Source organism: Manacus vitellinus, unplaced genomic scaffold (genome assembly GCF_001715985.3).
Source record: "Manacus vitellinus isolate BGI_N305 unplaced genomic scaffold, ASM171598v3 scaffold_16_pilon, whole genome shotgun sequence".
In the NCBI taxonomy this organism is placed as follows: Eukaryota; Metazoa; Chordata; class Aves; order Passeriformes; family Pipridae; genus Manacus; species Manacus vitellinus.
In genome coordinates this window covers 2,161,120-2,188,699 of record NW_021939189.1, presented here as the reverse complement: position 1 = coordinate 2,188,699, position 27,580 = coordinate 2,161,120, and the positions used below count along the sequence as shown (strand labels likewise).

The 27,580-nt window shown below is 43.7% G+C and overlaps 1 protein-coding gene across 1 annotated transcript in view; it reads left to right on the top strand.

The window, feature by feature from the left end:
• Window positions 1-27,580, top strand: part of MAP2K1 (mitogen-activated protein kinase kinase 1) — a 31,973-nt gene that overhangs the window by 2,121 nt on the left and 2,272 nt on the right. Inside the window, exons 2-9 of the mRNA XM_018069683.2 lie at window positions 12,019-12,229; window positions 13,922-14,068; window positions 17,407-17,484; window positions 18,016-18,067; window positions 23,011-23,135; window positions 25,066-25,273; window positions 25,719-25,783; window positions 27,001-27,062. Coding sequence (XP_017925172.2) covers window positions 12,019-12,229; window positions 13,922-14,068; window positions 17,407-17,484; window positions 18,016-18,067; window positions 23,011-23,135; window positions 25,066-25,273; window positions 25,719-25,783; window positions 27,001-27,062 — 948 coding nt within the window. The remainder of the gene's footprint in view (window positions 1-12,018; window positions 12,230-13,921; window positions 14,069-17,406; window positions 17,485-18,015; window positions 18,068-23,010; window positions 23,136-25,065; window positions 25,274-25,718; window positions 25,784-27,000; window positions 27,063-27,580) is intronic.

The window sequence follows — 27,580 nt, the reverse complement described above, 5'->3', positions numbered from 1 at the left end:
GTGCACCGTCCAGCGTTCCAAGTATTCCGTGCATCCCCACGCTGCTGTACTAACACTTCCTAAAGCTCTGTGCCTGCTTCCCTGGAATTTTGGCTGTGTGAGAGCCTCCTTTGCTTCCCCCATGTGCAAACCTGTCCTTTTGCAAACGCTTCCCTGCTCCTCGGGGCCGAGAAAGAATGGGAAGAGCTCGAATGACTTGGCTGAGGGACAGGAGGATTCCGAGCGAGGCGATGAAATTCCTGCCTGGGAGCGAGCGAAGCACCCAAATATCCCGGAGGAAGGAAGTTATTCAGGCCCAAAGGCAACGTTGGCACAAGCCCAAAGGGATGTGGATGTGCTTCAGCCAGGGTAGTTCCACACTGGAATTTAGAGGCTGTCACAGGGGGAAGGTTCTGTAACTCATTAACGCTTTTAGGAATGAACCCGTCTGATCCTGGGACTTCCTGGCACAAAGGAAGGGGAAAGGGAGGAAATGAAAGCAGGGCCTGGATGATTCAGGATGTCCTGCTTTCCATTTGTGTCCTGTCCTCTCTCCCATCCTTATTTGGTGATGGGGACTCCTTGCCTGGAGTCAGACAAACTCACAGGGCTGTGAGAAGTGGGCAGGAGGCCTGGGTCTCATGTACGTGACTTTGTCCTCATTTTTATTTCCTTTTCTCTCTTTTCTCTCTTTTTAAAAAAAATTTTCCTGGCAAGGTAGTATAAAGGAGAGTTAGGGACACTTACAATTTAAATATACATTTAATGAATAAATTTTATATATATATATATATGAGGAATATAGAATAATATAATACAATATGATATACAATAATATAGTATGTAATAATATATAATATAATATATGAGGAATATATATCTATATACACACATATATATGCACACACATTTAATATGCAATATATAATATAAACGTATGCACTATATAATATAAATGTATACAACATATAATATGCATTTAATATGTATTCACACACACACATTTAATGAATACACAATTTAATGAAAATTTCCTGATGTTTTTCTCTGGCAACAGATTTTATTTGTTAAAAACTAAATTAAGCTATTTAAACTAATACATTAAATAAACTATTTAAACTGATATATCCAACTAAAAACAAAGTTAAACTGTTTGTGCAGGATGTTGTGGTTTTCTCTGGGGCCTTCCAAATCCCTGGCTCTGCCCTGTTGGACAATGGAGACAACTTCAAGAGAGGTTTTCCTGTGCCTTGAGCTTCCCTTCTGGTTTTTGACACTTCCCACGGTGAGAGCTGGACTTTGCTGCTGCTCCCGAGCCCTGTGTTCCTTCTGCTCATCAAAAGCCAAGCTGACACTGCCCAGCTGCAGCTTTAATTTCATTCTGGTACTTCTGAGAGCTGCACATTTATAATTGTGCAGAGATTCTGCACAGGACACAGGGGGAAAAAAAACAACCAACCAAACCTGAAAGAAAATTGATCGAAGGAATAGTGTTTGGGCTGAACGAGCTGGGATGGTTTAAGGTCTAAATAACCAAAAAACAAACAAAAACCAGAACAAATCTCCACTTTATGTTCCTTTCAAACTTCTGGCTCCCCGTGGCCTTGAACATCTGGCAGTTGTCACCCAATTCTTGTTTCTCTAAAGCCAGACCAGCCCCAGAAGTTGAAGTAGAAACTCTGGAAAGAGGCAGGTTTTGAGGTGATGCCACTTTCTGTGTTGCAACAGGTTTTTTTGTTCACACGAAAAGAAAGATATTTATGTTATTTGTGTCAATCTTTAATTGCATCTTTAAAAGAAAAAAAAAAAGCCAAAGGGAAGGGTCATATTTACAACAAGAAATCTGATATAAAATGCCAGGGAAGATAAGTACAAGTAGGTTTTGAGCTTGCTGTGCATAGGCCACTAAATGCCAGATAAGGAAGCCTTAAATAAGATTTTATATCTTAAATCAGATTTTATATTGAGGTACATAATTTAGGTGTTTGTTTTGGTTTTGTTTGTTTATTTTTTTTGCTTGTTTTTGCTGTTTATTCTGGTTAAAATGCATTTAAAGAAGCCCCTGAATGGCTGGTGGGACCTCTGAGTGCAACTGCCTGGGTTTGATGGGCAAAGAAAAGCTTGGGGATTGTGCAGAACTGGTTTGAACTTCAATTTGCATCGAAATTTGCAAAAAAAAGCAGTTGCTTTCTAACTGTGCATCCTGCAGTCCTCGTGTTTTTCAGCATCTTTTTCAAGAGAACTTCAATTTGGGCTTTGTGGGAGTAGGAGGGACACTCATGTCCCCTCAGCTGGGGGGTTTCTGGTTTGGTTTTTGTGGTCTTTAAGGTTCCACTGGGGGCTTTTTCCCAGTGGATCTCGTTCCAAGAGGATTTGTCCTCCATGGAGTGATTTTTTTTTGGTCAGTTTTCTTGGATGTGAGCTGAGATGAAATAAAAAGCAGCTTTTCAGGGTTGTTCATTTTAGTGGTTGCTGGGTCACTTCTGCCTTGCTTCAGAGGGAAATTTTTGCTTCAGGGGGGATTTTTTCTTTGCTGTTATTTGATTTTTTTCTCCCCGTGGAATTCCTTGGATTTCAGGGGAGCCCTTTGTGCCTGTGTGGAGTGTTCTGGAGGATTAAACCCTGGAATTTTATGACTGCTCTGCCTGGATTGCAGTTGCATTCAATATGTACATAGAATTACTGCAAGCTTGTAAATATTTAAGAAAAAATTAGAAACTTTCTCTTTTTTTAATCCCCTCCTCGTGAAGGATTAGCCAAGCTTCCAAATACATGTGGTATGAGAGATATTTTGGATTAAAATATACTCCTGCACAGCTTTCTCTTTTAATGTGCATGAGCCCTCACTGAATTAGAACCAGCATTTTAATGTTACTTAAATAAACTAATAGAACACGTGATCTCTTCTAATAAAATAATGAAAAGTGAGAGCCTGCAGCACTTCCCTGGCTTCTTGTATTATTTCTGGATGAGTGTGCTGAGAAAAACAAGTGTACACCACTAGGACAGGAATTAATGCAAGTGGCACGTTGACCTGGGCTGGTTTAGGCAGGTTTTAGGTGGCAATTATGGATGTAGGGAAGATTTTAAAGCATTTAATACTGTCTTGTTATGTTCTGACAGTCATATTTAAGCGTGGTGATGGTAATGGAGGAATATTTTAGTTATTATGTTGTGTATTTATTTTTTTTTTAAATTGGTTCAGGAGAGTTTAAATAAAAACCGGGCGTAAAAACGAATGTTGGGGAGGGAAGTGCAGCTGTAATTGTGGATCCAGCTGCTTTTCTGGTCCCTGGAGCTGATTCTGCAGATAGTCAGAGGTGTGATTTCACAATGGAGGTTGTGCAAGATCCTGCTCCTTTTGCAAAGTCCCGTCCCCTCCTTGCTGGAGCTGCTTTTCTGGCACCAGCTCTCCCTGAGTCAGACAGGGATGCTCCTGGCTCAGGACTCACCCTCCAGAGAAGCCCAGATGGATTTTTGGGGGTCTGTCCTCTTGTTCTCACAGCAGCATTGGTGGATTTATCCAGGGAAATAATCCTGCTGGAAATGGGCTGTATTTTGAGTTAATTTTTCAGTGGGTTCCTTGGGAATGACTGGAATGGCTCAGGGCAGGACAAGGCAGAGCCACCTCCTCTGGCAGGAGCCCAGGCCTTTGCAGGATGAAGTGACTGTACATTCCCAGCCTGAGAGACACTGCTGAGAAATATGGAAATCCAGTAATTACAACCATTTCTGAGCAGCACATCTTTTAATTGAATAGTCTCAAGTCTTTGTCTCAAGAGGAAGGAATTACCTGTGAGACCTTCCAGTATTATCTATAGCCAAAAAAAAAGGGTTTAGCTTGTCCCTCTCAACCCCAACATGTAGTTGAATTATTTATGGGTAAAACAACAGTGCTGCTGTTGTTAACCTGGGAAAAGGGTCTTTGCTTTAGCACTGATTTAAAAAAACAAACATGAAAATTGTGGGGAATTTACACGAGACAGGACATACATCAGCCAGTTATTAGAGTGGGTTTTGACTAAATATTTCAGTGTATACAGGAGAAACGTTCTGCAATTACCTGAGGGAGGAATTTTCTGTTCTCTGTTATAAACCTTTAGGTAGTTTGTTCCCTTTAAATTCTTAAATTCTAAATTTTCCAGTTAGAAAGCCCCTCCTGCTTTTTTTTTTGCATGTTACCCCTTTTACAGCTGCATGTGTTCTCCCCCCATTGCCCTGGGGGTTGACTGGGCTTTTTACTGTGGAAATTCCTCTTCCAAAACACAAAAATGTCTCTTGGAGGAAGCAACATTTGCTGGCAACACCGTTTTCCAGGTGTCTGTATATTTGGGGATCAGGTTCTTTCTTCCAAAGACTTTTTAATTTCTTCCCCTTTTTTTTTTTTTTTGAGGAAGCAATGGATTTCTTTCTCTGTGCCTTGCTAGAAATTAGTAATCAGATGATTCCTGCTTTGATATGTGTTCAATATTACTCAGACAAAATCTTGATTACACTTTGGAACAAATGCACGAGGCTTCCTGCCAGTTGGTGCCCACGGGAACTGAACAACTGGGAAAGGCTAATTCAGTGCTCAGCATCTCTTGGCAAACAGCTGGTTGAGGAGCCCTTGGCATCCTGAGTCTTGTCTGAGCAAAAGGAGAGTGGATTCCAGCAGAACTCCTCCCTCCTGGCAGCTGGGGACCTGCACTGAGCCTCCCCACAGGAATCCAGCAGCAGGAAGGATCCAGTGGTGTCCAGGACTGGGCAAGGAGTGCAAAAGGAATAAGGGTGGAAGCAGATTATTTTACTGAGAACTGGGATGGAGATATTCCAGCAGTGTGGGATTCTTTGGATGAACGAGTATCTTCTTCAAAAATCTCCTTATGGCTCTTTGAAACAAACCCTTGAAACTTCCTGGCAACTCTTCTTTCTTCCTCCCAGTGTTTTGGACAGCTCAGCATTGTTCTCTGCTTTTCCAGAACTTTTTTTCTTTTTTTCAGCGTGGTGGGAAGATGAGTCAGCAGGTTACAGAATACATTATTTTGGGAGAAAATGTTCTGTCTGGATGTAGATGTGTGTGCCTTTACGTGAGAATGTTTCTGTGTGTACTGGGACACAGTTGAGTGAAAGGTATTAATTCCTTCCACTCCAAGGCTGTGCTGAGGGATGTTCTGTGTTATGCAATCCATCCTTTTAAAACACAGGCAAGGATCTAAACCAGCCATCCCTGGCTTTCTCAGAATCCCAGTTATGGGGTTTTTTTGGTGTTTTCTTTAGCCCATCCTGGCAGTTTCCTTTCCCAGTCCCAGGTCTGGGGACTGTGGCTCTGGATGGAGTTTGTGCTGCTCCCAGCTCTGCCCTTGCACAGGGGAGGCTCAGTTCTAATCCTAGCCTTGAAAACTGATCCTGTAACTTCATCTCTTTTATTATTGTCGTGTCTCTCAAAGGCTGTGTAACTACCACAGGAGAGAGCTGGGGAGGTAATGTTACCATTGCTGCTGAATGTATTTATCCTTTGGTCCTGTCGTTATATTTGACTCCGAGTTCAGAGACATAAAATGATGGAAGTGCAGGGATTGGGTGAATACCTTGTGTCAGCTCTTAATCAGGATTTATAATTCTGTGTATCCTCAGAGCTGTGTTTTAAATTCCTGAGAAGTTCATTTTTCAGTCCATAAGGAAATGTTAATTGCCCCATGGTTCCTTTTATCCTGATGATTTCCAGTGCTGGCTGGGAAAAAATCCGTGGTGAAAGAGAGATGGAAAACTTGCATTTCTGGTTCTGGAGATTTGGCTCCTGAATTTCTTAACTTGAGATGACCAAATTGATTCGGGGCAAACTTTGAATGCAATGCTCCAGCAAGTCCTGAGGAAGCCTTTTAACTCAGGAAAAAACCCCCACCCCCCTGGTTGCATTGTTAAACACAGGACTCTGTGTGCCAAGGGGGTGCCCGAGCCTTGCTGGCACCTCCTGCTGCCACCCAGGATAAAGGGCTGCAGTTCCAAGGGATGGCTGGGAACAGCTGCAAAAAAACCTGGTGGGAAGAGGCACCCAGGGCATGAATGTGACATTTGTGCCACTCTGGGCCACTGCTGGCATTGGGGACTTTACTCCCTGGTGAGCTTTGTCTTCAATTCACATGTGTTATTTGGCTTAGTTAAGGAAAAACAGTCCAAAATATTTCATGGAGTAGTGGTTAGGCCAAAGAAAAAGAGAGGGAGGCTTAAAGCAAAGATTCTTCCCCAGCAGCTCAGCCTGGAGGGAGTTTTTGAAGCTCGGATGTCGTGTTGGTTGGAGACTCAACAGGAGACTTGAAGTTGTGTCATGTATTTTGTTCTTTAAAATACACGCCTTCAGCTTTAGAAAAATGTGGATTTCCATTGAATTAGGGCAGCAGGAGACTCTTTTGGGCAGAGCAGTGCTTTTCTAACAGTTTTGTTTTGCATGCCTTTTACTAAGAAATAGATGTTAATCAAGTGTCTGACTCTGGCTGGGCCGTTCTCTTCTCTGCTGGTGTTAAACCTCACGCTGTGCCCAGCTGAGTCTGTGCAGGGTGGAACTGGATGGTGGGTTAGATATTGGATATCAGGAAAAAATTCTTTACTATGAGGGTGGGGAGGCCCTGGCACAGGTTGCCCAGAGAAGTTGTGGATGCCTCATCCCTGGAAGTGTCCAAGGCCAGGCTGGATGGGGCTTGGAGCAACCTGGGCTGGTGGAAGATGTCCCTGCCCATGGCAGGGGGTGGATCAAGATGGGCTTTAAGGTCCCTTCCAACCCAACCCAGTCTGGGAATCTGTGATGTCCAGATGTTAAAATTCATGCTAGAAATGAGCAGGTGCCTTGGGCAGTCATATATCCCACCTGAGTACAAGAGTAATTTATAAAGAACCTCAAACATGTTGTAAGGATTGTAAATAAGCAGGAGTTGCAAAGCAGTGTATTTTTCCAAAACAGACTCCTTTTCCAAAACAGACTCCTGCATTTATGGGGAATTTGGATCTTTTGGAGATGTTGTTTTAACTGCAAGTTTTATGAGGCTGCCCCGGAGTCAGCCCAGACATTCACCTGTGCACTGAGCCATGAGACTTGTGGAATTCCATTTATCTTCCCTGTGATTCTGTGCAGTGTTCTTGGTTCAAGGAGAAGTTTCCCAGGACTTTGTCTTGTTGCCCATGTTTGGCACAGTCACGTAACATAGCAGTGTGTGTTCTCCAAACCACACGGTGTCTTCATGTTCCTAATGCTTAATTTCAGCTCCCTGATAGAGGTTGTTCATGGAAATTATGTAGTGAAGTGCCTGCTTTGTTCTCTGAATTGACAGTTGTGTGGGCTTGGGGAAAGCATTACTGTCACTGTTCTGGAAAACAACCCCCAAGCCTGTATCCTCATGCGACAGGAGATCTGAAAGTGAAAGTACTTCTTGATGCTTTCACTCACTGCTAATTGTTCAGCTTGTAAAACTGATAGTAATGGCTTGGAACAGATATTTGACAAATTACTGTTAAAAACTGTCAGGTTTTTTTTTTCCTCCCCAGCACCACATTTTTCTTCTCTCTCTCTCAACTAGACTTTAGAGCTGAGTTACTGCTTTGCTATAGCCTTTAGGGTTGAGTGTGTGATTAAGTTATCACTAATAGGAATTAAAAAAAAAACCTCTTAGGGATGGAGTATTACATGAATTAAGGATTTATTTTCTGGATTTTTTAATGCCATTATGTACCAGCAGACCTAAGGCAGCATTTCTCTTCTCGTTGCTGGTTCAAAGAGAGCAAATATGCTCTAACACATTGGTGTGTCTCCTCCAGGAGTGTTTTCCTCAGTGCTAAGGTGGCTGTCCCCAAAATCAGGAACTGAGAAACCTCCTCTTGGCCTTCTGCCCGTGTTTGTGTGCAGGGTGAGGTTTGCTCATGATCCCAACTCCCTCCCCTGTCCCTGCAGTGCCCGTGTGGGACGTGCACGTTTACAGTGGTCAGAAATCAGGGGGGTTTGATGCTTAAAAAGAAAGCCTGAAAAAAAATCTACAATCAAACTTAAAGGGACCAGTATGATGGGCTCAAAAAGTGACCTGGTAAAGGGTTGGTGTTTGTGACATGCCTTGTCCATCCAGGAGTTTGTGGATAAGACCCTGTGCACCTCTGGGATGCAGAGGATGGGATGGTCAGAGCAGGACTAACTCCAGGTCTTGCTCTGCATTTACTGCCTCTTGCTGGTTTTGCTACCCAGGATTCTTTTTCCTGAGCATCCACCTCTGGCCACTGTCAGAAGGTGAGGGACTGGGGGAGGTGACACAATTCAAAGGTCCCAGATGAGCTTCCCTACAGGTGAGGTGGCCCAAAGCTCCCAAGATCCCACACTGATTCTCCTTGGGAAACCTTCCTCACCTCCACCAACTGGCTGGATGTGTGTTCCCCCAGGGTTTCAGATGGGCAAGAATGGAGGTGAGGTTTCCTTGCACACCCCAGGGGTTGTTTTGGGAAGGTGTGGTGTGTCTGTGTGCTCTGAGTGCTGTTCTGCCTTCTCTAAACCCGTGAGGTGACAGAAGTGACCTGGAGGCCGAGGCTCCCTCAGTGCTTCCTTGGCTCTGGCAGCATTTCCTTGAGGTGATGTTGACTTCAGGATCCTCCCTGGTCAAGTGTGGGTGGAGATAATTCCTCCTTTGGGGCACCTGGTACCTGGTGCTGCACTTGGAGGAGGGAAAGGAACAACCAGCTCCCCCAAAAACTTGCCCCGAGTGTGTATTTTTTTAACTTCCCATTTTGTGTGGCAGAGGGAGATCTGGCAGTCATTGTGTCTGAAGACACTGCACTTTCTCAGAGGTGTTGTGTGCTGGCTGTACAACATGTTTATGCATTTCTGCTGCTGAGTAAGGACATATTTACTGATGGTGTTGTGTGAGATTTGTTACCGTTTCTGTAACAAATGGGGAGAACAGCCCTGACCTCCCCGTGCCTTCATCCCTCTGATCCCACTGGGAAAGCTGGATCCCATCCCCAGTGCAGCGTGTTTGGTGTGTGCTTGGCTTCCAAACTGGGAGCAATAAATTAAATGCTGACCTACTGCTGGCACAGAGGAGCCCTGAGCTGGTTTGATGATCTCCTGCTTTGATGGATCCCTGGCAAAGGCTCGGTGCCTTGACAGGGAAAAACACAACTCCAGGACTGCAGCAGGTAATGGGGATGAATTTTAATGGGAATCTTTGTCTCTGAATAAAAGTTTTATAGAAGATTAAGTGACTCCTGGTGCTCCTTCTGGAGGCACACAGGAGTGTGCTGCTGCTTTTAGCTGCCAAAGCTTCCTGAACGTTTTCGTGGTGTCCTGGTGATGAACTGACCTGAGTATTCCCTCTTCTCTGTTTTGTATGTGCTTTCATTCAATTTGGGAAACTGGATATGTAATGATTTCTTTATCCATCTGTTTCTTTGTGCTTTACACTGCAAATTGTGATGTTTTTATGTGGGGAGGGTCCAAATAACAGTCCTGGGTACCAGTCACAGGAGTGCTCTTAGAGCACTCTGAGTTAAAAACTGAAACCTGTGAATTCCTGCCTCCTGGAAATACTCAGAGATTATTACCACCACCAATTTTGATGACAGAAGTACTCTTTTTACTTATCTGTTTACATTTTAAATTGATTAATATTTAGAGCTTCAAGCAAAGGACCAGAATGAAAAAAAAATCAATTCTTTCCTCGTGTCTGTCATTCAGGTGTCATAAAACTAATTCTAGTTATATTCTTATCATAAGAACCAACTGGAGATACTATAGTTGCATTCTGAATAGTGATTCTGACAATGCATTTATTGGGTTAATACCTTTCACAAAAAGCCTTCAGACTGATTTACTTTGCAGTTAAAGAATTGGTCCTGAAAATCTCAGGTGAGATCTGAGAATTTCTTTGCTCATCACCACGAGTAATGAAGGTTTGACCACGAGAGCTCAGAACATTCTGGTGATTTTTGCAGGTGGCCAAACTCTACATGGAGAAACCTGGTGTGCTGAAATCCATGGAATAGATACTTTCCCATTTCTGAGAGCCTTTGGAATCTCTTGGCTGGTGTTTGAGCAGGGACCCCAACAATAATTAACACTTTCAAGCAAGGAAATGCTTATTTTTAGTGAATGCCAAGATTGAAACGGGCAATTTATTAAAAAAAAGAAGCTTTATCCAGACAAACATGAGACTAAAGAGATGTTATAAATACTCCCCCAGCCCATTTTTTTGTTGGTGAAGCAGCAGCATGAGGAGTGTTTTGTTCCATCACACCAGCACTGTCTGCTCCAAGTCATGTGCTCGAGCATCTCTGTGTTGTCTCCAAGGCCAGAAACCCCCTTGTGCTTCAGAGAAAAACTGAACAACAGTTGTTTTCTTGAAAGCACAGCGAGAAAAGCCTCGTTTCATCCTGGTTCTGTGTCTCTGGATTTTTATTTTTCCAAATGGGCAACCCAGCCTTCCTCAGTAATCCCTAAAACGACAGCAAGTTCCTCCTCAAAACTTGTAAATAATGGCAAAGGTGTGAGTTCTGTCTCTCACAGCAGTGAGAAGATCTAAGGTAAAATATGGAGTTTGTGTCCAGCACTCGTTGTTCTGGAATTTATTGTAGGAAAGTCAGGGCTGCTCAGCTTTGCTTCAGTTCTGATCCTGTGATCACAGTGTGAGGAGAGCTGGTTGAGCTCTGTCCTAGGAAAGACACACTTCACTTGCACTTCAGGCTGGGATTTGTTGCTTCACTGGGAGCTTTTGAGGGGCAAAAATAACCCAGTGATTGATCTTTCAGGTTTGCATTTTTTTTTTTTGGTTTCAAAAATGTGTCTCTTTCTTAGTGCTTGATCTTTGAAACAGAGTCTGTAAGTCAGACTAACTTGGATGTTTCTGTGAGCCCTGCTTATCTCCACAGGGGGATTTCTCATCATGGATTTCTAGGATAATTCTTGTATGATTATAAAGGTATAAAGCCTGCTATTATTCTGTCTTTCAGTGGAGTCTGGAGTTTATTTATCATTGTTCATGGAGAATCAACCTGACCAGCACCTCCCTGGGTGTCCCTTTGTACAACATGGTTTGAAGTTAACATTAAAATTATAAAATCATAATTTATACTTATAAAATTATAAATAGAAATAGTTTTCTTGATAACTGCTGAAATTTAGTTTAACTTTTTAATGGGAAGTAGTTTAGGCTCCGAAGAAGTGGATTCTTTCCCTCAAGTTTTTCATCCTAGCAACACTGTATTCCCTGGGAATGTTGCATTAAATTTGGCAAAACAAAACAGGTATTTGCTGTTAAATATTTACTCTTGCAACAAGGTATCATTGCAGTTGGAAGCAGGAAGTTTGAAGCTGTCATATTGGAGTGAAGTGTTTCCATAGGAACTGAACTTATTAAAATCTTCCTGGAAAACTGAACTTGTGTTTGTAGTCCCAAATTTAACTGCTGTTAAAAGTTTTGTACTTCTGTTTTGTATTACTTAATGATGTTAAAACTGGGTTTCCAGCAGATGTGCCCTTAAACAGAAGGAAAAATAAGCTTAAAAACCTTTGGGCAAAAGACTTCCATGTTTTTAGTGACTGTGTTTTTAATGAGTCTGTGTTTGGCTGTGCTTGATGACTTTTTTACTAAATAAGAAGCTTCTGAATGAATTATTAGTTCTGTAGTTACGTGAAAATCAGTAGATAAAACATTTACCAAACCCTGTAGGAAATTACAACACAACCTTGAGAACACACAGCTAAAAATAGCCCGGAGTGCTGTGCAGGGATTCAGGAGCTCAGCTCAGAAATGCAGAGTCATTAAGGCAGTTCTGGAGGGAGTGAAAACTCCACGTGGATTTGGACAGAACCCCAGGGATGGGGAAACTGGATATCACGTATTTGTCATTGCTTTATCTGAAATAAAACACTGTTTGTTTAAATCAGGACGTCTCATGGTCCTAAATAAGATATTGAGGTGCAAAAATCTGGTGGATTTAATATCTGACCTCAGTGCTCCGTTGCTCTTCCTCCAGCACTGCTGGGTAAGCTCAGTTTAATAATCCTGCTGTCCTTTCTCTGTGGTGCAGGACGAATTTGGAAGCCCTTCAGAAGAAGCTGGAGGAGCTGGAGCTGGATGAGCAGCAGCGCAAGCGCCTCGAAGCCTTCCTGACCCAGAAACAGAAGGTGGGGGAGCTGAAGGATGATGACTTCGAGAAGATCAGTGAGCTGGGAGCAGGGAATGGTGGTGTGGTCTTCAAAGTGTCCCACAAGCCCTCTGGGCTCATCATGGCAAGGAAGGTGAGGGCCTCAAAACCAGCGGCGTGGGGACGGTGTTTGTTAAGGAGGCTCTGAGATACAGGAGCTTTAGTTGGAGAAGTAAGGGGTGTTGACACACAGAAATGACTATTTAATGCCTCCTTTCAGAGAATTTGATGTGCTTCCAAAAGTAGGAAAGGTTGCACTTCCTTATCTTACCTAAATTTCCCAGTTTTTCAGGAATAGTGTCCCATGTGTTAGTCATGAAAGGGTGGGCATTTGTCCCTCTCCCCCCTCTCCCCCCCCTCCCCCCTCTCCCCCCTCTCTTCTCCCCTCTCTTTTCTCTTCCCTGGAGTAGAAGGCCTAAAAGAAGTTACTGGAAGTTATAAATTAGGGAAAAGTGACAATATTCTGCATTTAGAGGAATGGCAAAGCTGTCACCTGTCTTAAGAGCTTCCTTCACGGGCACACACCAGAAATGGGCTCTGGATGATGCTGGAGTAAAAGAGAACTCAAAAAAATGGGAATGAGGGAATGCACTGGAGTTCAGTGCCATCTCCTGTTGTGTAGTTCCATCATGGGGAGCAGAGTTCTGTCCTTGGGGTGGGATATTTTTCAGTGCTTCAGCCCCGTGCTTTCCAACCTGGAGCAGTTGGGACCTGCTTCGTAGGAGAGCTGAGATTTTAAATTTTTGTCTTGTGGCTGAAATAGCTGGATGTTTTAATTCTCATTCTGTTGACGTGAGGAGCTTTCGCTTCCTCTCAGGATCTCTGGGAGCAAAATGCAGTGCAAAGGATAAAGCCCAGGTCACCCTCATCCCAGGTCCCATTGTTATGCTGCACTGAGAACTTCCTTTTTTTTTTTTTTTTTTTTTTTTAAGAGAAGTTAAAGATTTCAAATGTTTATTTTTAAGAGGGATACACTGCTGACTTAGAGAATAAACCATCCTCAGGACACACTTTGAAGAGAAGCAAAGAAAAAAAGCCCAATTCTGAGGTGTGAGAATTACAAAATATACAAGTCACTGAGGTTTTCTTGATCTAAATCGATTTAATTGATTTTTTTTTTTTCCCCCCACCTGCTGTGGGTTTAACAGGAAATTTTACCTGAATTCATTCATATTTGATGGAGCTGGTTGCTGAATTGCAGTTCTCTTTGATACATCAACTAAAATTTTATTTTTGTAATGGCTCTTAATCTTTCATAAAAGAAACACACTTCTTGTATTGGGTGAGATGAACAGTCTGGTGGAATGAAGTGTTGAGGAGGTTTTTAACTGGGGGTTCAGCCCATCCCTTCCACTAATGCTTTGCAAACACCTGTAAAGACATTTTTCAGCTGCTTCTGAGTCCGTGCATCTTTGACACCTTTCCTTAGGGAAATGTGCTGGAACACAAAAGTTTCTGATGGAGAGGTATTTTGTGAAAAGAAGGTGAAAGTCCTGCCTTTTCGTGGGTGCTGGTGTTCCAACTTTGTTGTGGCGGGCTGTAGTTTCGAAAAGAAGGTGGAATTCCTGCATTTTTGTAGGTGCTGGTGCTCTGACTTTGTTGTGGTGGGTAAAAAAACAAGGATGGGGTGATTTTACAGTTAAATTGTAGAGTAATCCCAGTTGGAAGGGGCCTCTGGAGGGCATGAAATCCAACCTTCCCAGGCTCAGAGCTATTGAAAACCTGTTCCTCGGGGAGGGCACTTGGCCCCTGTGCCAATAATAACCAGGAGTGGGTTGTTTCCCAGTTGATCCACCTGGAAATCAAACCTGCCATCAGGAACCAGATCATCCGGGAGCTGCAGGTCCTGCACGAGTGCAACTCCCCCTACATCGTGGGCTTTTATGGGGCCTTCTACAGCGATGGGGAGATCTCCATCTGCATGGAGCACATGGTGAGTTCATTGAAGGTCATCGGTGCAGGGGGATAAAAGGTTGGATGGGACCTTACATTGGCACTTTTTGTACTTATCTGTCAGTGGTTCCCTCAGAAATGTGTCTGAGCTGGGTAATTAGCAGCCCATTAGTGTAAAACCCCGGGTGTCACAGCTGAGGGGACAGTGCTTGAGAGGGACCTTTCTACTCCAATAAAGAGTGAATTCTGGGGTTTGGGTTTGTTCTGCAAGGCTGAGCCTGGGATTTGTTTTACCCCCTTCTCCAGTCCCTGCTCCTCTGCAGAAGTCGAAGCTGTACAAGTGTAGCCTCCCTTTATCCATGTTTTTTTCTGTATTTCAAAATATTTACCCAATTCTCCTACTTAAGCACTTGCTCTGATTTGGATTCAGGTTGGTTTTTTGTGCAGAACGGGCCAGATAGCTTCTAGTTTTTTCTTATTTAGATGAATCCATATTGTTAGGATTTGTTTTATCCCCATCTCCAGTCCCTGCTCATCTACAGAAGCTTGTACAAGTGTAGCCTCCCAAGGCTTCTCCTTTATCCATGTTTTTCTATATTTCAAAATATTTACCCAATTCTCCTACTTAAGCACTTGTTCTGATTTGGATTCAGGTTGTTTTTTTGTGCAGAATGGACCAGATAACTTCTAGTTTTTTCTTATTTAGATGAATCCATATTGCCAGGATTTGTTTTATCCCCATCTCCAGTCCCTGCTCTTCTCTGGATGTTGAAGCTGTACAAGTGTAGCCTCCCAATGACTTCTCCTCTATCCCTGGTCCTCCTGTTTTGTTTTATTTCAAAATATTTACCCAATTCTGCTACTTAAACACTTGTTCTGATTTGGATTCACATTGTTTTTTGTGCAGAAGGGACCAGATAGCTTCTAGTTTTTTTCTTACTAAGATAAATCCGTATTTTGTCCTTTTTTTTTTTAAATTCCACAGAAAATGCAAACACAGAGGACGGCGAACAAGCCCAGAAGGATCTTACACAACTTTTTTAACGCCAAAAAATATTTTTAACCGTACTTCATTTTAATACAAAGTACACATTCTTCTCGACATCTGTTTGCCTTTCTCCAGCCATATGGAGCCAAACATGAAAAGTAAATTCTCTGTAATTAAAGGGCAGCCAGATCTGTTGCCTCCCTTGCTCTGCGGAGCTTTTTAACCCTGTGAAACACAACACATCTGCAGACCTTTTGATTTTTTCTTTTTCCCCCTTGAAAAAAAAAACCCAACCTGTTTCTTTGGAGGGGAGCTGTATCTTTTTGGTGGCAAGTACATGTGATTGTTTTAGTGCTTCTGTGGCCTCTCAGAATTTTTAGAAGGAATCGATGGTTGCTTAGGAACGAGCGCTCACGATCCCGTTCTGAGGCGTGTGAGAGCCAAGGGAAGGTGTGCATCCCCCAAAACACAGATCCCTGCTGGGAACTGGGAAGAGTCAGGGCTCTCAAAATTGTGGAGAGTGCTGAAAAGCAGGAAAATAGATGTTAAAACTGGCTGAAATAGCTGAAGTGTCACGGACGTGCACGTCCGCCGTCGGTCAAAGCGAACAAGGAGAGAGATGGTGGTGGGGTGTGATTAGAGGGAGAAATAAAAGGCCTAAAGAAATCAATTTATTTAATTCATTTAATTAACAGGGAATAATGTATCTGACAGGGAATATCATATATCTGACAGTAAATGTATTTCAGTTTACAAGAAGGCAGCGTGAAACCTGGTGGTTCAGGGCTGGATCTAAGTCAGACTGGACACGTGATTTTACACATAGGACAACTGATCACCGAGTTCTGAATTTATTTAAATTTTGATTATTTGAACTGTAGTCTTAATTAAGCCATTAAGCTTAATGCAGATCATTGGGTGGAAGTTTTTGGGATGAACATCTCCATTGTCTTATTTTTGCACGGGTCTCTCTCAGCCGTTACCACTCAGAAATCGTATTTTTAGCCATGGGTTACAAAACAGAAGTAGGGATGGGAACAAAAAGTTGGAGGTGGAAAAGGCATGGAACTTGAGTGTTTGATATTTTTAGGTGCCTGAATTCCAGATCAATGCCTGACTTTGCTGAGCAGCAAGGATTTAACAGGCAAGAGGAGTGGAGGCTGCTCCTCAAAGACACTGAAGGTTCAATTGTGTTCAGCCTTGTCTGGTCCTCAGGGAGGGGGAAAAAGGTGGTTTTTTTTTCTGTACAAAATCCTTGTTAATACACCAGTGTCTCAGCAGAGACAGCTGTCCAGAAATTCAGGCTGCTTTTGCAAGACTTTTATATAGATGTTTTTTTCTGCTGGTGTATTTTTAATCGAGTGTGGAGTGTGTGGGTGTGTTTTTTTACAAAAATACATGATCAAATAAGTATTTATATACTTCCCTCCTCATAAGAGTTTTTTTGCTTTTAGTCCTCTAATAATAAAACTTCACATTCCACTTTTTTTGCTTTACATGCTTAAATGGTGGTGAGAACTCCAAAGGATGGGAAAAGGCAAAAGGCAATTGCTTTCCCCAGCTGGGTTTTTATCCTGAATACTGGGAGTTATCCAGTGCTGATCCAGACAAGAGGATGTCGTTTTAAATTTGAAAAATAACCTTCTGATTTCTTCTTTGGTTGTGCCTCCTCTGCTCAGGAGAGTCTGGACCTTCTGCACGAGCCTATTGTTGAATCAGTTGCTAAAAATAAATAGCTTTTTTTTTTCCAGTTTTCCTTCTGCAAAGCTCTTGGCAACAGTGGGATATATTTGCCTTTGCTCTGTGGGGATGTGTGTGTGTGTGCAGTCAGTTTATTTAATCCAATAAACAAGGCCATCACTTACTATGGAACTTTAAACCCATTTATTCCAGTTTTGGTTCTTTCAGTGCCAAACCACGTTGCCAGAGTCACCCTGCACATGCAGAACTAAGAGGTGTAGCATCCTCTGATTTTCAGGAAGAGAGCTCTGTCTTTTCCAGTGTCATGAGTTTTCATCCCCATTAATCAGAATCCATAGAATCTTCTCTTTTGGAGGGGAGAGTTACAGGAATCTATAGAATTCCTGCTCGCTCGGAGCTGTCTGTGCACAGAGATCCAAACCACGGAAATGCTCCGTGGAAGAGCATTGTGTGCAGTGTTTATTTGAGGGGATGTTGTTAGTGACCAAATGTTTGTTTAAAATAAACATAAAAGTGGCTCATTGCTCCCGGGGAGTGATTTATTGGGGTCAGATGTGAACCGTGACGGCGTTAAATCAAACGTGAAGAGCTTCTCTTTCTGAACATGTCTAGGTTTGGGTCTGTGGTCCTGTTTGAGGTGTTTGAGAGTAATTTAATTGAAGCTTGACCAGTCAAATATTTGTTCTTAGGATGGTGGCTCCTTGGATCAAGTACTGAAGAAGGCTGGGAGAATTCCAGAGCAGATCCTGGGCAAAGTCAGCATCGCGGTGAGTGTGTCCAACCATCCCAAAGGCTGGATGGGGGCTTTGTTCCCAGGGCCACAGCCACGAGGGCACCTCTTCAGGATGAGGGAGAGGGCAATATTCCCAGATTTCTTTTAAGAAACATCTTTGTCCATGTCGTTGTTTGGTAGCTCAGGGCATTGGGAAGATGAACGTGGGGTTTGCTTTGGGAATGATTCCCTTGGGTTTGCTTTGATTCTCTGCTTTTGGATCAGCTGATCCAAAAAATTCAAAAATTCGGTAAGAACTGAGTTAACACTTCCTGAAAAAATTTGGCATGTTACCTTTTCATGTCTGTTCTGCAACAAGCTCTGTGTCTAAAACTTCCAGGAAGGGGTTGGTTGACTGTTTTTCTAGTCTGGGCTGGAGGCACAAATTAAAACTCAGTGTTGATTTGCAGTGATTACATTTTGGGATTTCTGTGAAGCTGCATTCAATTGGAATTCTTCTAGGGAAAATCATGCAATCAGCTCTTCTGCTTCCTAAATTAAATTCTTTTATTTTATTTGCCTTTAGGTAATAAAAGGACTCACATATCTGAGAGAAAAGCATAAAATAATGCACAGAGGTGAGATAAAAGTTGATGTGGTAACTTTTCTTGAATGTATGTTTTTATTCAAGATAAATTGCATTTTTGTGTTTGTTCTTTATAGTTCAAAATGACTTTGGTTCAGAGAGTTTTTCTTGGGTAGTGTAAGGCAACCTTTTAGTTTTAAATCCAAATCTCTTACCATGACTGTTGTGTATCTTCAGCATCTGTCTTACTGCACTTTCTCTGGGTTCATAATCTGGGCTTAAACCTCTGTTCCTGTGTTATATGTGCACACAGAATTTCTGTCTGTGTTTGAAACTGCTTGCAGTTAAAACCTCTGACCTAAAATTCATCTGACTGTTCAACATTCCTGATTGCCATTAAAACTTTTCAAAGGAAGTCCCTATTTCCCCCAGCTGTCTTACACTCACAGGCTGTTTAGAGACATCTGTCCTGCAGAATTGCATCTTTTTTGTACTTTTAAACCATTTTAAAAGTGTGGTGAAGCTCTGTAAAAGGGGACTGTTGCTTCTCCCGGGTCTTTAGTTACTTAAAAATTGATATATTTGATTATTTTCTGCTTATAGATGCCCTTTATTAAAATCCAGCTCTTTTATTAATCTACTGGATGTTCCATTAAAGAAAAATGACACTTGGGAAGGTAATAAAAGCATTACTGGTGCTGTGGGTGTCAGTGGAAGGCTGGAGATGGAGCAGTCCATGTTTGTGCTCGTATGTGCAGACCCACCAGCTGCTGGGGGAGGTTTGGACCATCTGAGATGGATCCTCAGAGCATAAAAATATCTTCAGCAGACATTAATGTGTCGGAGTTTACATTTGTTGCCCAGCCCCAAAGGTGTAATTAGCACTCCTGCCTCGTACAAGCTGTTGTGGGATCACCTTACACCGTGTTCATTGCACATTCCTGGTTTAAAAAACCCCCAGACAATCCAATATAGCTCTGGTCTGGAGCAAGGGGGCTGGAGGTGGACTCTGGAAAGATTTCTGGTGGTAGTTGTAAAGTCATTTGTCTGTTCAGAGCACGAGGGAGACTCCTGGGGAAGAGATCATGTTATTTTAGGGAATCCTGGCAGAGTTCCTGCTGTGCCTTGTGGTTCTCACCTCAGCCACAGCAGTGCTTTGTCACTGTGTTGATTGGTTGTTCTTGCTCAGCAGAGGCAGCAATTATTATTTATTTATTTCTAACCAGTTTTACAGTCTCTAAATCTGATAAATCCAAACTGAAGCCCTCCTGACCTTGTGGAAGTGCAGCTTCACCTCTCAGTCTTTGCTCCATCAGAGGTTACACTTCAGGTTCATGGACCAGCAGAAGTTCCTCTTCTACATTTCTTCCAAAGTGACTGGGTTGAGTGTGCCCTGCAGTGTAAAATTCCATGTACACGTGGTGATTTTTATTTTTCCAGCTCAGTTTCCTGCCTCTGATCTGTCCCCCAGTGTGTCTGTGCTCCAGGCTGCCCTTCCTGCAGTGCTTGGAGCCCCCCACATACAAGTTGTGGTGCAGGTGAAGCTTTTTCTGGCAGTTCCACTTTTCCAAACTGCCTCTTCCTTGAATCCCAGCTGAAAAAAAAAATAAAAAATTAGTGCTGGCCAAAGCACTTTGCTCCTGCTCTGTGTCAGCATTATTTTGGTGACCCAGCTCTAATAATTGCAGGTTGCTGTGCTTTGCTTTCTCTGGCTTTGCCACAGCACTGCACTGACAGGGTGTGAACATCATCTCACAGGGGCTGTTTGTTCTCACTCCTCCACCCCTGGGGAAAAATGTGTGATTTGGTGGGCTCAGTGTAGTAAGATCTGGTTGGGTTTGTGCTGTGGGGAGAGTGGGTGGCTGAAAAACCAAGAGACATCCCCGTGGAACATGAGAACAGAGGGCCAAACAATCTGTTCTTAAATCTGAAGAGAGCAGGGCTTGGGAGAGCTCGTTTTCAGGGAGGAATTCATCCTGTTATTATGTTTTGTTGTGTGGCAACATCAGCCAGTTTGTAATATTGAGCTTAAACTGCTTCCACCACAGGTGTGCCCTGGAGTGACTGGGAGGAGAAGGGTTCAGTCGTGATGGCAGGCAGCTCAAGGAAGGAGTTATTGGGGCTTACTGAAGCAGGAATGGAAAGTATAGTCCTTTTGTAGAGTGTTAGTTCATCTGGAGTGCCCTGCTTTGTGTTCTGGGCTGTGAACAGGCTTGATAGAACTCACAAACCCTCAGAAAGCCAAACTGGTGGGACACAAAGGCCCAGGGAGGGAAGGGGCAAGGAGAGTGACTGTGCTGGATATTTTCATATCATCTCCTGTTCTGTTAAATGAGGACATTTGTGGTCCTGGCTGGAGTGAAATCCTCTCTGGGAATTCTCTTCTTGCACAGAAACTGCTTTGTGAGGTTTCTGAACCCCGGGGTAGGAGGTGCCACCCAGCAGGGAGGTGTCAGGGCTCTGTTCCAGGGGGTCAGTTCACAGTATTCCCATGGGATCCTGCCTTGGGATGTGGAAAGTCCTTGGAAGATCCCAGTAATGTGCTGCAGTTCCCATGGCTGGTGTGTGTCCTCAGTGTCTCACTGCTCAGTGACTGGTGCACAGGGAATTCTTGCCAGGGGGTGTGACAATGTCCAGGGCCACCTTTCAGAGCTGGGTTTGTGCCCGTGGGGGAGAGCAGAGGGTACAAACCTCTTCCAAGAGGGATCTCAAGACATTCTGGAAGTTTCTTTGTATCAACTACCTCCCTTTTCAGTGCCAGGTATCCCTCCCTCTGGACTGGTGGAGGAATTCTCTAGAATTCTCTAGAATTCTCTCCCTGGCTAGTCTAGGATGATACATGAAATTTCTTTAATTTTCCTTAAAACTTAAATACTTACATAACACACTTTGTGCTCCTGTTGTCATTTTTCTCCCAAGTGCCAGCACGGATTCTGCAGGATGCCTTGGCATTCCCATTCTCCTGGCAATACAAATCTCTGGTTTCCAGAGAAACTGCTCAAGTGCTCAGAGGCTCCTTGGAATTAAAATAGCAGAGGTGCTACATTTAGAGGGGTGGGAAGGCAGCAGCCTCCCAAACATCACTCTGATCCCACTGCCTGGGGAGGGTGGAAATACTCCAGGGAAGTGAAGCTTTGTGCAGAGATGCAGGGAGGAGACACTTTGCTGTGCTGTTGTGAGAGGGGCAGCCTGGCTTTAGCACCTGGAGGAACACTGAGGGTAAAAGTGGTGTCACCACATCCCAGGTGGATTCCAAACCACCTAAAGACACTTAAAACCAGAGTGTTGTTTGGGTCGCTGGCAGAGGAGTGTTAATGATCTTTTTTTGTCATTTAATTATGAAGTATTAATGAACTCTGGAGATTAAAGGGAGGATTCACCCTTTTGTTCTCAGCAGAACCCGTAGATGTGCACTGAGGAGCAGCCCAAATCTGGGATTTGTCCAGGCTCTGCTGTGCTTCCAGAGTATTTTGTAAACATTTTCCACCTTGTTTTTGCAGAGAGCTTTAGGTGCAGATTCCTGTGCAGCTGGGAATGTCTAAGCTCTGCTGCCTCCTTCCCTGCACCATCTGCTTGGGCTTTGTGTTTGTGTCTGTTCTTTTTCTTTCCTTGTTTTTCCCTCCTGCTGGAATTTTAACTGGTAGGTGAAGCTCCTGGACTTGCTGCCTGTCCTGCAACTGAGGAAATCATCCCAGGACACATCCCTGTGCCTGGACAGCTTCAGTTCCCTGGGAAAGGAACATCAGGGACCAGAAAATGGAGCCACACTTTCCAAAAGTTCCAACTACCCAAACTTCCTGTTGCTCCTTAAAAGGGGACTGGGGGGAGAAACAGCTGAAACAGAGTTTTATCCTCATTTCCAATCCCTGTGGATCTTGGTCAGTGGGGCAGAACCTCCTGCATGGAGATCTTCCCCAGTGAGGAGGAGTCCTGTTTCCATCCCACTGACACCACAAAGGAAGGTCAGTCACTGAACTGAAAACCACTTGGAAAAGCAAATAAAAACGTGCTGCACACTATGGATTTCTGGATCTGCTCAGAAGGGAAATTATGATTCTCTTTCTTCAAAACTAATCTATAATTCCTTTTTTTTTCAGTAGCACTGCTTTGCCACTGTGTTCTGTTGGTTGCTTATTTTGATAATGGGTTGGTAATGACCAGCTAAGCAGTGAGATACATTTAAAAAAACCATCTTGCAGCTATGAAAGAAACACTAAACACTTGTTCCCTGTACCTTGGCATTCACAAAGAGCTGTTATTAGTTGCTTGGCTACCAGTGACCCTTATCAAATTTCCATTTAGGAAAAAAAGTGATGAATTCGAAGTCATGGGGGGGGGGGTTGTGGCAGGAAAACCTGAAAGTGTTTTAAATACACGTTTTCAGTGATAGGATAATTATTTTTCAGAGCTTTAAAAAAAACTCCAAAACCAAACATGCCAAAAACCCCCGAAAACCAAACAAAACAGCAAACAACCAACCATCACCACCCCAAAAAACCCAAAGCCAGAACACACTCCAGGGAGTGTTTTGCTATAGATGTGAAGGGATGATAGTGTGGCTGCTGTAGTTCATTGACCTTTGTAAATTAAATATGTGGGGCCTCTTTATTGATCATTTCTAGGCAAAAGAGCATCCTTCAAGAGGAGTTATGCTGTCATACACTTATTTATCTCAGAGGAGATAATTTATCTGCAAAGAGGTTTTACGTGCCCAGACCTAATATGTAAAAACCAGAAAACGGGGTGAAATCAAAAAACTAATAACTTTTGCATAAATTCAAATATTTTTGTTTATCTGTAGTTAGAGAGTCTGGGAGGGAACCAAATCTCTCCTCTGCTCATTCCCAGAGAAGGGACAGAATTGTGTCATAGGAGGGAAACAAGGGGAGATACAGAATTCTCTCCTCTCCTGTCGCTTTTATTGTCAAATTCCCATTTTATCTCTTGTGAATATAAATCATCCATTTGTTTGTTTGTTTGTTTGTTTTTTTCCAGATGTTAAACCCTCTAACATTTTGGTAAACTCTCGAGGTGAAATCAAGCTCTGTGACTTTGGTGTCAGTGGACAGCTGATAGATTCCATGGCAAACTCCTTCGTTGGCACTCGCTCCTACATGTCTGTAAGTGCAGATTTTACAGCTTTGAGGGTGTTATGGTGGAGTTATCAAACTCCTGGTGATCAAACAAGATCCCAACTGGTGCTGTTCCTGCTGCTGTTCATAGTTCAGCACTTCCTGCACTCCAGGAGTATTCCAGTGTCACATCAGACTGTGTGTGTGGGGAGAGCTGTTGCAAGAAAAGCCACGACCTTGGGATATTTATAACCCTCCAAGAGAGCTGCAACTGTGTCTGCATTCCAGAATCCAATTGCTTAATGCCTTTGGGGGTTGTATAAGTGTGTCTCCAGAAAAGCACAACGTTTGTGGTTTGTTTTCCTGCTGGAATGGGGTCCTCTTTCCATTTTGCTGAGGTCACTTACGTAGGGAAGGTGCTGCCTGAGTGGGGCTGCTCCCAGATCCTGCAGCAACCAGAGAAATCCCAGGAGTTTCTAGTGTGGGCAAGGCCATGGGGGCTAATCTAGCACTATTTCCAGAGTGTTCTGTGTTCCTGTGGGTGAGGAACACCTTGGAACTGAGCTCTCTGCACTGTGGAGAGGCACAGCTGATGGCAGGAACAGCTCTGTTGTTTCACACACACCTTGCTCAGCACTTGAGGAACTTGTGCAGTTGCTCAGAGGTTTGGCTGCAGGGTTCAAACTGTGTGGGTTTAGACTTAAAGGAGAAAAGAACAACCTGCTGGCTCTGTTCAGCAAGGGGCCTGCATTTCAGCAGCAAAGACAGCATTGTCTTCTTGTCATTGAATATTGGTGACAGACCTGAAATCAAACTGTGGTTTGTGTTCTCCTGTGAACCTGGGGCTGCTGCTAATGAGCAGAAACCAATTTACAGCCCCATTCCATTCTGCTGGATCTCCCTTTTCCTTTGAGTGGAAGGAATGAGAGCCACGTGCTCTCTGCCTTCAGGTTTCTTCAGTTTATTGTTTTTACAGGCTGAGGTTTAGCTTTGCTCTCTGGCCTCACGTCACAGCCCAGGCCTCGGGGGTGATTTTGCTTTCACAGTGTCTGAAGTACCTTCCTTTCAGCAGCTCCCTTTCCATACTTATGTACATATGGAATTGTTCCATGCCAAACATGCTTTTCTGCCATCTGGAGGTGTGTTCAATCAGCAGTGTTTAACTTGAGCAAATGTCTAGATTGTAATTATTTTTTTTATAACTGCCACTCTCCACGTTTCCTGGTTTTTCTCATCCACTCACTTCTTCCTTTACACTTTTGTTTTATGAAAACCTTTGGGTTTGGGCATCTCATCTGTTGTCCAGTTGTGTAGTTTATCCAGGTGACTTTGGAGCTAACTGAGGTGGGACACTGGAGAAAGCTCAAATATAACCTAATTTAACAAAACTATCACCTACCATGGCAGAGGGAAGAGACATTACAGTAATGCTGCATTCTCACATTCTCTGGGAGTAAGGCTCAAACTACATATGGATTTTTCCAAAATATACACGTAGTCAGACAAGAATCTGCACCATTTCCATAACATATGGGTTTGGTTTTTTAAAAAAAGAGAACAGAAAAGCAAAGTGAACATTTTCTTTGAGCAGAAATGGATCTGGGGGGAAGCAGAGCAGCTTCTCAGGGAAACCAGGTGAATCTTCACTGCCCAGCCCAGTTTGCTTTCTTGCTGTTTAGCAGCCCCATCATCATTAATAGGTGCAACATTCAGATATTGTGCTAAAGGAATAAAACAGCAGCATAATTGCATGATTTCTAAACAAGTCCCCAAGTTGAGGTGATGGTGTGTAGAGTTTGTGGAACTCCTGGACATCCAGGTGAGAGATTTAAAGGAAAATATCACTAAGTCTCTCACTGGAACGTGTCACGTTAATAAGTTGAGGTTTCATCCTTGACTTTATGTATTTTATTGCAGAATTCAGTTTTTAATTTCTTGTTTCAATGTTCTCTCTCCCCCCCCTCCTTTTTTTTTACAGCCAGAAAGGCTCCAGGGAACTCACTACTCCGTGCAGTCGGATATCTGGAGCATGGGGTTGTCCCTGGTAGAAATGGCTATTGGCAGGTACCCAATTCCCCCTCCTGACTCCAAGGAGCTGGAATTAATGTTTGGCTGCCCCGTGGAGGGGGATTCTCCAGTCACAGAGACCTCACCCAGGCAAAGAGCACCGGGTCGACCGATGAGCTGTGAGTTCAGTTCTGCCCTGAAGGGGTTTTTTAGCTGGTGTTGGTCTGCACAGTGTGGCTTTAAACTCTGTAAAAACCAGGATTGGGTTGGGCACCTGGCTCAGCCTCAGCTGAGGTGTCTGAGAGTTGAGGAGCAGAGATCCTGTTGTTCCTGGTGCTTGTGCACAGCCCAGTTGTTCAGATCCCAGCCTGGTGGGGTTCCTCTCCGAGATGCAGTGCTGATCCAAGGGCAGCAGGACAATTCCCAGAGCAGTTTATGCTTTGGATCAGACCTAAAGCAGTATCTCCTTGCATGAAACTGTTACCCAGTTGCTGTTGCACCTCTTTTTCCTGTAAACCTACCGGGTGCCACGTAACAACAGTGCATGACTTGGGCTTCCTGAAGCCCCCCTACCGTGGGAGGAGACTAAAACTGTGTTTTTCCACTTCTCCAATTCCTCCTCAGCCTATGGACCAGACAGCAGACCCCCCATGGCAATCTTTGAACTCCTTGATTACATCGTCAACGAGGTAATTTATGCACTTACCAGTTTGATCTCACACAATTGTAAAGTTTTAAAGCATCCCAGAATTTGAGGGGATGTGGGGTCAGTGCTCTTTAATTTGGTTTAGTTTTGTGACCAACCTAATTCACAAAAGTATCTTTGAAATAGCTAAGCTCCAAGGTTTGTTAGAGATTGATATTTTAGGACTGATTGTGTGTTTGCAGTATTTTCACAAGTTCTGCTGGAGCTCACGTGACTCCACTGCTTGTGTTCTTCCAAAAAAAAAACCCTGCTCATGTTAGCTGTCATTTGTAAGAGCTGGATAATGATTGTTCCAGGGGAAGGAATTATTAAAAGTGTGTCCAACACACCTATTTCAAAGGCACAGTTGGTGGCTGGGTCCCTGCACTGCTTGTGCTGCTGCTCATGGACTGACAAATTGCTTCTGTAACTTGTCTGCCTGCACAGCTCTCTCACATTACAGAGCTCTTTTGCATGTTATATAACACTTTAATATGCCAGCACCAACTCTTGGAATAGAGTGAGCACTGAATTACTGGAGCTGCTGTGGCCCTGCTCCTGGAGCATCCCTGAGGGCTCACTTTGAGCTGAAAAGCTGCAGTAGTTGAGAATTTGGCAAGATTATCTCCTGCCACCTCTGATTTAGCACTATCTTCAGCAAGAGCTGCTCCCTCCAACACAGCAGGGAGTAACTGAGAGCAGGTCACATCTCTGCTCTGGAGATACAACCCAGTGTGTTTCCAGGACCTACAGAAGGAAAACTTATCCCTGGTCCTGTAGCAGGTGCCCTGGAGAACAAGGCAATAGCAGACAGGTTTCTGGAGTCCCTCTTCTTCCAGTATCAGAATTCTTTTTGAATTCAGAGCCTGAACAAACTCATTCCCTGGAACAGAATATTTTGATCCAAATGACTGTGGTACTACTGAGGTGCAGGACATTTTTCCCTCAGTAGTGTGGAGAAGGACACTGTGCCTCCTGTAGTGCCAGCTTAGGCTTTTCACCCCATTCAGGGCTGTGTGCAGGGAAAATAAACCCACCAAAACCCACCCCACGCCTCAGAAACTGTCTCTGCTCTGCTTTATTCCTGAAACCCCTGAAGTGCTGCAGCTGTGAGTGATCACCCAGGTCAGGCAGGGCTTCCCAGCTCTGCTCACATGTAGGGCATGGAGTTATGCTGGATGACTGCTGATTTTAAACATTTATTTGTTTATTTCTTCGTAGCCACCTCCAAAACTGCCCAGTGGTGTTTTTGGTTCTGAATTTCAAGATTTTGTTAACAAATGGTGAGTATTTACTCTCTGGCTGGGTGGCAGAGGGGCACCCTGGGGCTCAGCCCTGCTGCCTTTCTGAACCAGCCCCCTGGCAATCAATGTCCCTGCTCTGGGCCGTGGCAAATGTGGAGGCATTGCAATTAGCACAGTCCTCTTGCTGTGTTAATTTGTGCCCAAAACTCATTTTACAGAGAACCCCAAAGCTGAGGGCTGTTCCCCTCTTCCACACTGAATTTCTGCTGCTCTGTGCACAGAGATCAGCACTGAAGGCCCCCCAGCCCTCAGGGACTGATCCTACAGCACAACCAGCTCCTGAACAGGATCATCCCTTCCAAGGATAGCTGGCACCTCATCCTGCAGGAGCTGTGCCCTGGGATGCAGGAGTCTTGCAGGCCCCAGGTGTTTTTTCTTTCCCAGCACCTTTATCACAGCAGCCATTCCCCCATCTCCTCACCTTTCCAGTGACCCCAGCACTGGACCAGGATATTCACTGCTAAAGGAGGCAGCTCACTGCACTCTGAAAAGTTAGT